This window comes from Tachypleus tridentatus, chromosome 10 (assembly GCF_004210375.1).
Source record: "Tachypleus tridentatus isolate NWPU-2018 chromosome 10, ASM421037v1, whole genome shotgun sequence".
Lineage (NCBI taxonomy): Eukaryota > Metazoa > Arthropoda > Merostomata > Xiphosura > Limulidae > Tachypleus > Tachypleus tridentatus.
In genome coordinates this window covers 139,309,924-139,321,953 of record NC_134834.1, presented here as the reverse complement: position 1 = coordinate 139,321,953, position 12,030 = coordinate 139,309,924, and the positions used below count along the sequence as shown (strand labels likewise).

At 30.9% G+C, this 12,030-nt stretch overlaps 1 protein-coding gene across 4 annotated transcripts in view; it reads right to left on the bottom strand.

Moving 5' to 3' along the window:
• LOC143230449 (uncharacterized) overlaps nt 1–12,030 on the bottom strand; it is a 54,296-nt gene that overhangs the window by 23,935 nt on the left and 18,331 nt on the right. For all 4 annotated transcript variants that reach the window (XM_076464025.1, XM_076464026.1, XM_076464027.1 and 1 more), the window contains exons 7-12: nt 10,809–10,948; nt 9,888–10,040; nt 7,850–7,970; nt 4,196–4,350; nt 2,876–2,986; nt 1,918–2,007 (exon numbers count right to left, since the gene is read on the bottom strand). In XM_076464025.1, the coding sequence (XP_076320140.1) occupies nt 1,918–2,007; nt 2,876–2,986; nt 4,196–4,350; nt 7,850–7,970; nt 9,888–10,040; nt 10,809–10,948 (770 nt within the window). The remainder of the gene's footprint in view (nt 1–1,917; nt 2,008–2,875; nt 2,987–4,195; nt 4,351–7,849; nt 7,971–9,887; nt 10,041–10,808; nt 10,949–12,030) is intronic.

Here is a 12,030-nt window from a genome sequence, read left to right as displayed (position 1 = left end):
AGCGATCATTCATATACATTAAATATATTCTAGTAAAAATAATTACATTTTAATGAAGTTGAATCAGTAAAATCATAAGGAAGGACTGCGTTAGAAACAGCAAATCCAACCTTTGACAAATTATATAATTTGCTATTTTAACTGAAAAATTGGCCGAAACAAAAGCAAATTAAACAAAAATCGCTGCATCAACTGTATCTTTTCAGTCACATCCAAAACCTAGGGTACATTTTAACGTTTTAACTTGTACCCCGAGATTTTTTTTCAATTGATGCAGCGTTTTTTGTTTCCTTTTTTTTGTTTCGGCTTCTTTTTGACTCAAAATACCAAATTATATAATTAGTCAGTGGGGAGATTTTCTGTTTTCAACGCAGTCCTTCCTTATAATTTTATTATTTAACTTCATTAGAATGTAATTATGTTCACTAAGATACATACACACACACATATAAAAGACCTGAATCAAAACACCACGTCCCCCAGTGGTACAGCGATATATCTGCAGACTTACAATGCTAGAATCCAGATTTCGATACCAGTGGGGCAGAACACAAATAGTTCAATATGTAACTTTGTGCTTAATTACAAACAAATTAAACAATTAACCAAAACAGCACAACTTATAATACTTGGAATACAAATTCACGTTAACTGTAACAAAATTATTGTGTGGTAAGGAAACACATTACAGTGTTTGGGCTGAATATTATACAGTTTACTTACAAATAATATGACTCGCAACACAACAATACATTAAACTAAACTGAAATCTAAAATGGAAAATCACACATATTTTTAAACACACAAAATGTGCATTTATATCCCTACAACACAATATGTGTTGTAAAATAGCAGAGTGTTTTTTTGTTTATATACGTATAACTTTTTACGGTATAACATGGACGTTGCCCACTAGTCTATCAGCGGTAAGTTTGAGAAAGCTAAACAAAATGGGGTTAGACATCCTCTGTGACTTCAATTCAGACAAATTGTTGTGCAGCTTCGAAATTAAACACAAATAAACAAAAACGAAAGTTTTTCAATAAAATCTCGAAAACAGATCAGTTGTGCGTACTGAGTGATTAACCATAGCTACTAATGGCAATATAAAACAAATACTCTTCCACAACCCAAAAATCAAATTCATACTCTTAAATTTTGAATTTATGTTGTGATTTGATCTTTAATCGAAATATACGTTACTCTTGTTTAAAGAAAAATAAAGTGCCTTTGTTTGTTTAAAGTTAAGCACAAAGCTACGCAATGGGCTATCTGTATCTGAACCGGGTTTCTAACGTACTAAGTCCGTGGACTTAGTGCCATGTCAGTGCGGGCTTTGTTTTTGTGTGTTATATACGTAAGCATACATGAATTTCCTTTTATTTTTATCGGCTGTATATGGAATATAAGCGTAAAAATAATCAAAAGCTGAATAACAAAGTTTCTTTCAGAAAACATCCTGGCAGCATTATTTTAAAGTGTATCCACCTAAAACGAGAAAAGTGTGATAAAATGACAGTACACACTTCAATAAACACTTTAGATAAATGTATATGTATATAATTACACAACATGGGACTTGAAATACTGTAAAATAAATGTCCGATATCTTAGATATGTCTGTATTCTAAAAAAAAAAAAAGACTCAACTGTCCAGAAAAGTGAAAGTTCAATAATACTTTTCCATTTATTTATGAAAATCTTTAAAACTTTTATATAAAATAGATCGTTTTAAACGCATAAAAACATTGTAACTTCACCTCCATTGATAATCTATAAACTATTTTTAACCAAAGGGTTGCAATTTGTTTTCCAAATTGTATTTAATATATTTTGCTGTTTTGTAACAGATAAAACAATACATATAAAATACCTATTTTTTTTCTATAAGTGACACCTTAAATATTAAATACATACTTTTGGTTTCTTTAAATCGTCATATGCTCGAAGTGTTACACGGATGGGAACTTGTGTCTCTACTCTGTCGCTTCCATACGAAACCTCGTTCTGTGTAACAAAGGTGAATAAAATGTAATTAGTCTTAATATCTTCAATATAGATAGTATACCTTATACAGGTAAAATCTGATAAATTCAACACGTATACTTTATTGGTAATGCCTTAATATCTTATATTTATTTCGAAAAATCTTCGGAAAATCATTATTTGATGCAATTTTTGTCAAAACCTTTACTTTATTTTAACAAATTGTTAGAAACTTGGATTTAGCCAAATGTAGTTAATCAGCTTCATCTTGCTATTTAGATATAAAACGTATGGATAAGGAAACACAGCTGAAGCTATCCATTGTTTAAAAATGTTCAAACAAATAACGTATAATTGGATGTACAAATTCTAGTATGTCATGTCAGCTCTTTATCGTAAAAGTTAACTTATTGTGAATGTGGTTAAATACAATAAAATAAACTTCAATATAAGATTTGGTAATTAAATGAGTAGCATGTTTAGCTTTCACATATCATTCTTCATTCTCCTTATCAACTATAAAATCTCGAATAGACTTGTATGAATTCAGTGCACGTTTAATAATGAGTAACATCAACCCACTTTAAGTCGTTAATTAAAATGACATATCTTTATAAGTTGCAAGTATCCTTAAGTAGTAAACACGCGAAAATAAAGAAAACAGTTACATAAGATCTCCTCTCAAAACATCCATTAGAGTCCAAATATATATCTTTCCAATTTGTAATGTATTCACCGTCTTGTGCACATAATTTAATTTCAAAGCAGACGAATATGAAAAGTAACAAAAGAGAACTAATACTGTAAAAAAAGCATAAATGCAGAATATAAAAGTTGTTTACTTTGGAGCCTAAAGTGAAAATTGCATTAATTCATAAAATTTACTCACGCTCGTATAATAACGTGTGATCACTACGAAAGCTGACAAAATATTTGGTCCAAGTGGGAACATCTTAACTTTTTTCTCGAACACAGAAACTGGTATATTTCTTTCTTCACTCTAAGTTAACAAAAATGGATTAAAACAACCTCTATATATTTATTAATCACCAAGTCACCAATATGTTATCCTACCACAAAACGTATTTCACATCCTGATCACCAAGTCACCAATATGTTATCCTACCACAAAACGTATTTCACATCCTGATCACCAAGTCACCAATATGTTATCCTACCAGAAAACGTATTTCACATCCTGATCCATGTGCCTTAAGTTTCATTTTTTATTTTGTATAAGAAAAACAAGCAGGAAGCGCTATAGCTTTAAAATATTTGCAAATGATACCATACAATATAGAAAATGCAGGTCACTGTTAACTGTATTATGCAAAACGAAAGAATAAGATACAATAAAGAATGTCAATGGAACTAACAACACTATTGTATAAAATGGAATAATGATACCATATGGTAAAGAAGGTGGAAAACAATATTTTGTAACTGTTGACGACAAAAACGTTTTTAACTAAAAATAGCTTAAAATAAAAATTTTTGATAAAACTTCATTCCTCAAATCAACCTCTAAATACTGCTATAAAGTGTGCGAATGTTTTATTTCAAATAATATTATCATATGGCTTTAATTATTTGTTTATGTGTCTGAATTTAAAAAAAATGTATCAAAGCATCTCACGTTATTTTGTATAAAATAAAAAGTAAAGAATCAGAAATTAAAAACATACAACATTGTATCATGTTTAGGTTTAGAATTGACTAAAACTAAATAAATGAACAACATTCAGAACATTGGATTAACAAGGTGTTTACTTTTAATTTGTTCAATTTCTAATACTTCTTTTTCTTGTTACATTTATATAGACATTTGTACGTTTATGAAAGAAATTGCCTGCTACCTCACATTGTCTTTGTGAGGTCTTGGACTTACTCATTTGTGGAACGCAAATTGACTATTTATATCGTTGAGGTGAATACAGTTTTACATGAGAATAGTTATGAATATTCACAACTTAAACATTTTGAAATGGCACATGGCTTTTCATGTTTAATCATAATGTATTACTTTTCATAAGCTACTTGTAAATACTTGTAAATCATACAAAGAAGGATCACAAATCAAAATATGTCTTTCTTCATAGCTCATGAGTGTATTCCTTATTTGTATTTCAAAAGAGAGTGAATGAAGACATTTCTTCTTCATGTAATATCAAGAAGTATTCCACATTGATAAACTAGGTATTCTACAAACCTCTCCCATATAGTAGAAACCATCGTTGCTAATAAGAATATTAGGATTGGTCAGCAGTAACTCTCTTTTGAATGGTAGATAAAGTTTGGGTTTGTAGCTAGATGGTCTTGAAATAGAACAATTTTTATAGTCCATATTTATGGTGTACAATGTCCCTAAAAAAACAACAAAATATTATTAACAAAAAATTAAATAGCCACAAATCTATATGTTTAAACACAGAAAGATTATTCATTACCTGGTGATAAAGCTTGATAACATTCTTAATCAAAACGTAAATATAAATCCCACTATGGTAAATAAATATGCTATATGATTAATCGAACTGTACATTTATCCATAGTCTTCAGTTCACTAATTTGTTTTCATAGAACAAATATTGCTAGAATTCTTTATTCAACACATAAAATATGGCCTTCGAAACTTACAATGATATTTTTGTCAGATGGTTTCATTAGTTTCCAAAACAGTCTATTCTCCTTTAATATTGCAACATTTTATTTGGTCAAGTGTACAAGTTATAAAATCCACTTAAGTTACAATAACGATCCTCAAACAGAATTTATCTGTAGCTCCTAAACGAAATGTTTAAAATACTATTCATGTCGTTTGCTAAGACGGGTTCGGAAGATGCGTACAAAAAACCCTTTAAACAATAATTTTACGAGCCGCCATAGCTACTTGCAATTTGGTAGGTACGGCAAGGCCAGGTGATTATTACGCTCGACTGGTAATCTAAGAGTCGCGGGTTTAGATCCCCGTTACAACAAACGTGCTTGCTCTTTTAGTATTATTATGTGACGGTCAATGCCACTATTCGTTGATAAAAGAGTAGCCTAAGTGTTGGCGGTGGGTGGTGATTATCTTACACTGCTAAATTAGGGACGGCTAACGCAAATAGCTCTCGTGCGAAATTCAAAACACAAATAAGTAATTTGATCCCCGGTGGGAGAACGGTACGTCCACGTCTTTATAAAGTCAAAATCAGGGGTTTGATTCCTCTCGGTAGACACATCAAATAGCCCCATGTGGTTTTGCTATAAAAAAAAAACACAGGAAGGAACCTTTCTAAGAAAATCTTGTCACCAAGCATTTTAATGCAATATTTTACTTAAACTCTCTAGGACCCTCATAGTGGCTTAGCGGATAGGCTTAAAGGCTTTTAACACTAACAATCACGAATTTATATTTTCGGTAGGCGTATCATATATAATCGAATGTACAGCTTTGTGATTAAAAACAAACAAACTAAATGCATTCCCTTCTGTGTTTTATCGCATACGTTCATTATATAAGGCTAAAATAGCGTCTGTTTGTCACACCTTTAAACCATCTGTTGCTTATAGGTTTCCACATATCTTGATTAATCAGCACCAAACGTGACACAATGATACAGAATGATATGAGAAAGATCGTGAGGTGGGATTCGATCCTTCATTTAATTAAAAAAAAACAGTTCATCACAGCTTGACACAGTGATACAGGGTGATATATTAACAGAATTCTTGATATCAGTTGGCTTGTATTTTATTGTAATTTCAATGTTTATTGTATTAAGAAAAAATACAAGTATAATTTCTTATCCTTTGTTACAAGCAAGTTTTTATTTCTCCTGTACAATGGAAGGATATTTCAGCTTAAGAAATGAATATATAGATATCAAAATAATCCGCAACTCAGTTTGAAAATTTTCCAGTTATTATTAAATATGAAAAACGAATACTATAGTTTATTTCTTACTTTATATGTGTACATGTGTGAGGAAAAAATGTCGCTAACTAAAACATCTACGTAGGGCTTGCTACGGAACTTGAGAAAACGTAACCAAACAAGATGGGAATGGAAGTAAATATATCATTTGATCCACCTAATGATCACATAGCAGGCTAAGCTGATCGGACATTAGACGAAGCATAAAATCCCTACATTATTGTTTCTCCACTTCGTCTATCGAAATATGGATTTTTAATAGAATTTAAGCATTCATCATTATACATTTCTTTTAGTTAACTTTAGAACACCATATTTATGACTGCTTTACAATATAGTTTTACAATTGGAAATTCTGGTTCTCTTTGTTTTGCCAGTGAGGAAGCCAGTAATGTAGGTGTTTTATCCTCCATGTAAATTCACAACTTCCATTTCTGTTTTGGTTGGTTTCTTCTCATAATTTCAGCAACCAGCCCTACATAGATTTCTGTTTATTTAGCGATAACTTTCCCTAATACTTGTTTGTTTGTTTTTTATTTATAAGATGGCGTAGTAGTTTATATAGTGTATTTAAGTTTTATAAATTTTTCATAGAATAATAATAAAGTAGGTATTCAATGACAGTAAAGATTGTTTTGCTCTATCAAATGATTATAAAATTATAGTTACTGCTATAACAAGATAGGCGCTAGACCTGTGGAAGAAAGATTATGATGAACTAAAATATGAAATCTCGGTTTAGTCTAGTCACTGTTTTCAACTTTTGGACGAGTTGGACAACTATAATGCAGTATAAGCATAAAAGGTAGGGTGTGTGTTTTGGTTTTCTTATAGCAAGTCACATCAGACTATCTGCTGAGTCCAGTGAGAGGAATCGAACGTCTGATTTTGGAGCTGTAAATCCAGCAGGGGAACACCAAAGGTAGAGCGATTATGTCAGGTAGCTCTTCATATCTATATTCTGATTATCAGTACTGTTATTTTTTACTCCTTCACTTCATTCATGTGTATAATTTAGGAACTGACTTCCTAAAGAAATCGATTTTTATAATGCACAAAGCATGGAGTATTCTATATGTTACACTAATCTAATTTTCAATTATTAATGATTGACAATTCCTGTTTCACTCTGTACTTAAGTTTTACAAAGTAACACCAGGCTTCTGTTAAAAAAGCACAAACAACTTCAAAAAACAACAATATCGTTTACACTGGAATTATGTTTTTTCCTATTTTTACATAGAAAAATAATAATATTAATAGTCAAAGATTGCGAAGACTGTTTTGCTAGTGATAGGTAGCAGTTAGGCTTGTTGAAGAAAGATGATGATGAATGAAAAATAAGAAAATTCAATTTTGGCCACTCGTCTGATTTCGACTTGCAACGCTCTGGATAGTTGAAAAGAGGCATGTACACCTGAGGTAAAACAAGAAAACCAGTTAACTTTTCATATCTAGCTTTTGATTATTTGTAGAGAAGAAATTCTAGATGATATTTGTATTGCTTTAATACGATCGTCGTATCATTCCTATAGAGAGGGTGTTAATGCACTCTACAATATCTTTACAACAGTTATATTAGCTTAATTTTAGGCGGAAGTCCTTTAATGATCACAGTGATATAAGTAGAAATATAATGCGAACTTTGCGGAGTATTGCTTATAAATACAATACTAGAACTATTTAAAGCTTTGCGTTTTTAGACCATACTTCCTAAACATAGTACTCTTATGTTCATCGCTGCTTGCTGATTAAAACCTTGACTATATTATGTTTATAATTTTCTGCCTGATACTTAGGTTAACAGTTTATTTTATTATCAATCTGGCTTGAAAGCAACATTTAAAACTGTGATATTATAGATTTTATATTGTCTGCATAGAAATCGCAATTAAAAGTAGTTTCAAAAGTATCATGATATAGATAAATGTGAAAATTACTTACTATCTTTAAAACCATATACATCCTTAAGACTTGATCTCACAGGTACCGCTTCAGCAGTCGAGCTTCTCTCCCATTTATTGTAGGTGTGCACCAAGTGTTCACTGTCGCGGCTGTAGATCACCTGTAGGGGGTATTTAACTATAGTATATTTTTAAATATATTAGTAAATAAAGGATGAAGTTATAGAAATGGATGGAGGATCTCTCCACTAACCTTCCACAGTATGTTCAGTTGACTTCCATGACTAAGTTTAAGTTAACCACAAGTTCATAAGCGCATAATCAGGTGGGTTTACTAGCATGTCAAATAAGATGATAGAAGGGAGCCCATTTCCATTTTCTGTCATTCGTTGTAGATGTGTACTTATTTCTGTGACTTAATTATCTATCCTGATGCAGGAATACATTTTAGGCGCTGTAGCAATATAGTGCATAAATTTTGTTGCGCATAAATGACAGCAGTACGTTCTTGTGACAGTAACTTTAATAGGAAATTTGTGAAGTTTAAGGTTTCTATTACATAAAATCCTCAATGGAATCATAAGTCATTATAAAAAATATGGTTTATATAATAGTCTAGTGATGGAAACTCTTCACAATTCCTTGAAGATATCAGCTCTCCTATATCACTCACTGAAATACACCAATTCATGTTCAGTGTTGCAACAGTTTGTTTTATACTTCTTTACAAGGACAAAATATTTGCAAATTATTTTGTGCAGAAATTATAGGAGTAAATACAACTTTTTAAAATTACTTTTGAGTGAAGAAAGATTCCTAGATGACCAATCCTCATATTATGGTAGTGGTGTAAGTGGTCTTATCCTTGTTATAATTTTGTGTTTTTCTCTTGCAGAGCTATTCAAATATTACAAATAGCAGTGTTTTCATCTTTTCATCATATTTTTATGTCAGTATCCTTTCTAAGAAAGAGTTGAGACAGACCCTTCATCTGCACTTTCATGCTAGAATTATTCTATAAAATAGTTCAGAATTATATGGGAACAAAATATAAAGATGATACGTACTTCGCTTTTATGACGTGACGCTTCCTCCTTTTATATAAATATAGTAAAATAAAACGTAAAAAATTGTTTTTGGGTACAGAAGTATTACTTAATATTATATTGTTATAAATACATTAGGAGTTAGTGTGGCCTAGCAAATAGTATCCCGAGCTTTGGTTTAAAAAATCGCAGGTTCGGTTCATCCTGAAGCAAATGTTCCACGTCTCAAATTTTGAGAGCGTCATAAAAAAGTCACTCAATCCCAGAGCTCGGTTAATTTAAAGGCATTGCTAATTGTTTTCTCTACCAACAGTCAGAAATTTTAAATTAGTGATGAATAATTACCGAACGTTAAGATTTTTGACTTGGCTTTTCAACTTCTTTTGTTCATATAGTACATTATACTGAAAATACCAAACCATTTGTACTTGGATTTTCTAACGGTTTCAAAGGGGTAGCCACGCTGTCATATTTACTATTCATTAATTGTAGTAGAATATAATAAATTTTAAGCATTAAACATACTAATCGTCGACTGTAACATTACATTAATCTGCTAATATAAGTTTGTTTTTTTAATTTTCAACGCTAACATAACTTCTAGCTTTATTTCAATTTCCAGCTGAAAGGGTTGTGCGGGATACGCAAATATATTTTCAGACTGTTAACATTTGTACCAGCAATCGACATATGATATTGAAAAATAAATAGCCACTAAAATCCAGCACATATGTTCAAATTTTTCAATAATAATATTCACAATAGTATTTACAAAAACAGTGATAGTTGAACTATTTTGTCTTTAAGCTTTTACTTAGGTATTTTAAAAGAATTATGTCATTAATCATAAAATAATCTCATTCACAGAAGAAAGACATAGGAATTCTATTATCTAAGCTGTGACACGTAACTAATAAACAACCCTAACGTCAAATGAGAAATTATTCTATTTAGAAAGGCAATATCCCATTAACTATCATATGTATTATCATTTTAATAATTAAATAGAAAATACTTACTGGAATAACTTACTTTAAAATTTATGGAATAACTGTACGCCTTGTTCGTTTCCTCTTCTTTCGGTACATAAATCAATTCAGCATTGAGCAATAAGTTGCTTTTAGATAAATCAACGGGTTTCTTCAAGCCTTGTGCCAGTCTTTCACATCCCAACCCTGTTGGAATCTATAGATAAAGAGAGACGTTCTGATAAGACAGATGCTTCTGTTTACAGCTACTTGCCATTTAAATTTCATGATTATTCAACAGTGATACTGGCAATAAACACAATAAGGACATAGACTTACAGTTACACCGAAAATTCACACTAAGCCAAGAGTACTCTTCTGTCTGTTTGAAAATAACAATGTCTTTTCAATTTTCTCTTGGAAGAAACTTCAAATTAACTAGTAAATTTTCTCGAAATTGTATTACACAACACAGTCCTTAATACCTTGCATCTATTGACTACTTAACTATTCACAAAGTAATAGCATGGTATTAATAAATTCAAACATGTTACTTACGGGGAATTGTCTAGTCAGAATTATTACTGATAGGATTAACATTATTCCCTTAAGAAATCTTCGTATAGAGTGTACATGAAATTCCTTTACTACAGAATTTCTACTGATGTAAGTTACTTATTCTTTACTTCTACTGCTGTATGAAAAAGTCTGTGACAATAATAGTAGCTAAATGATGTATTTCTGAATATATTTACACGCAAAAAGTTAGAAATATAAATATAGATACGCAAACTTTGTTCTTGTTTGCGTTAGGAAAAAATAGCCACGTTCTCTAAGTTAGTCTTATCTGAATCAAATTGGAAGAAAGTTTGTGTCGAGATTCCTTAAGAAAACATATGTAGTTAAAGATAAAGTAAAAACTTACTCTAAACTTAGAAAAATAAACATATTTGAATTAGTTAACAATATTATTTTCTAACATTACCTGAAATACATTACTCGGATTTTCAATAAACGGTATAAACTTTAGAAACTCAAACTGTCTTTCAATATCTTTAGACTTAATTACGATCCTAAGAGGAACTGGGAGATTTTTATCTCCTAGGTAATTTTCCCATGTGGAATCTGTAAAATAAGACCTGTAAGGTGAATTTCCTGAAACAAAAGAGCATCATATAAATTTTATTTGAATTGCGTTAACTTGATTGTTATATTATTAGATTAATTAACATCCTATTATTATTTACAGAGTCATCCTTCCAAAATCTAACACATTTATTTTAGACAAAAATTAATCATGCTTGTTAAAATTCTTGAAAACGTTTCAACAGAAGACCGTTAACTCTTCTAAATAATCGCAAGACATTTTTATATGATACTTTTCTTACTAATGGCCATCTGAAGAGAGAAGACTCGGCATGGCCAGGCGATTAAGGCACTCGACTCGTAATCCGAGGGTCACGAGTTCGAATCCCCGTCACACTAAACACGTTCACCCTTTCAGTCGTAGGAGCGTTATAATGTGACGGTCATTTCCACTATTCGTTGATAAAAAAGTAGCCCAAGAGTTGGCGGTGGGTGGTGATAACTAGCTGAATTCCCTCTAGTCTCACACTGTTAAATTAGAGACAGCGGGCGCATATAGCCCTCGTGTAGCTTTGCGTGAAATTAAAAGCAAACCTAACCAGTTTAGATTGCAATTATACGATAAAAAGTTATCTTTATTTGAAGAAATTTTAATTACGGAAAATTGTGATTGCCCTGTTGGTGTTTATTAAAAAAGAGTAATTTAAACATATGAAAAAGTTTTATTAGAACGTCTTTGGACATTCATACAAAATTCATTTATAATCTAAATTTTAACTTATTGACACAGAAGCTAATTAAAATCCGAAATTACCCACTTTCAGTACAATTACTGTAACAGATCGGAGTTTCTATGCATGAGAATTATGGATCTCGGATTTGATGCTTTATAAGTACTATAACAGATTTTGTGGATAGTTCAACATGTAAAAATATGCATGCTGTGTTACAAGTATCTATTCATAACAAAGAATTTTCATTTTGTTCGTTTTGTTCATAAAATAATCAGAATTAAAAAGACAAAGAATGCGTTTAAACACAGCATAATCAAATTTAAAAATTACAAATATCTACAAACAACATAAAGCCCAAAACAATAGTAACATGAAATGTAATTTAGG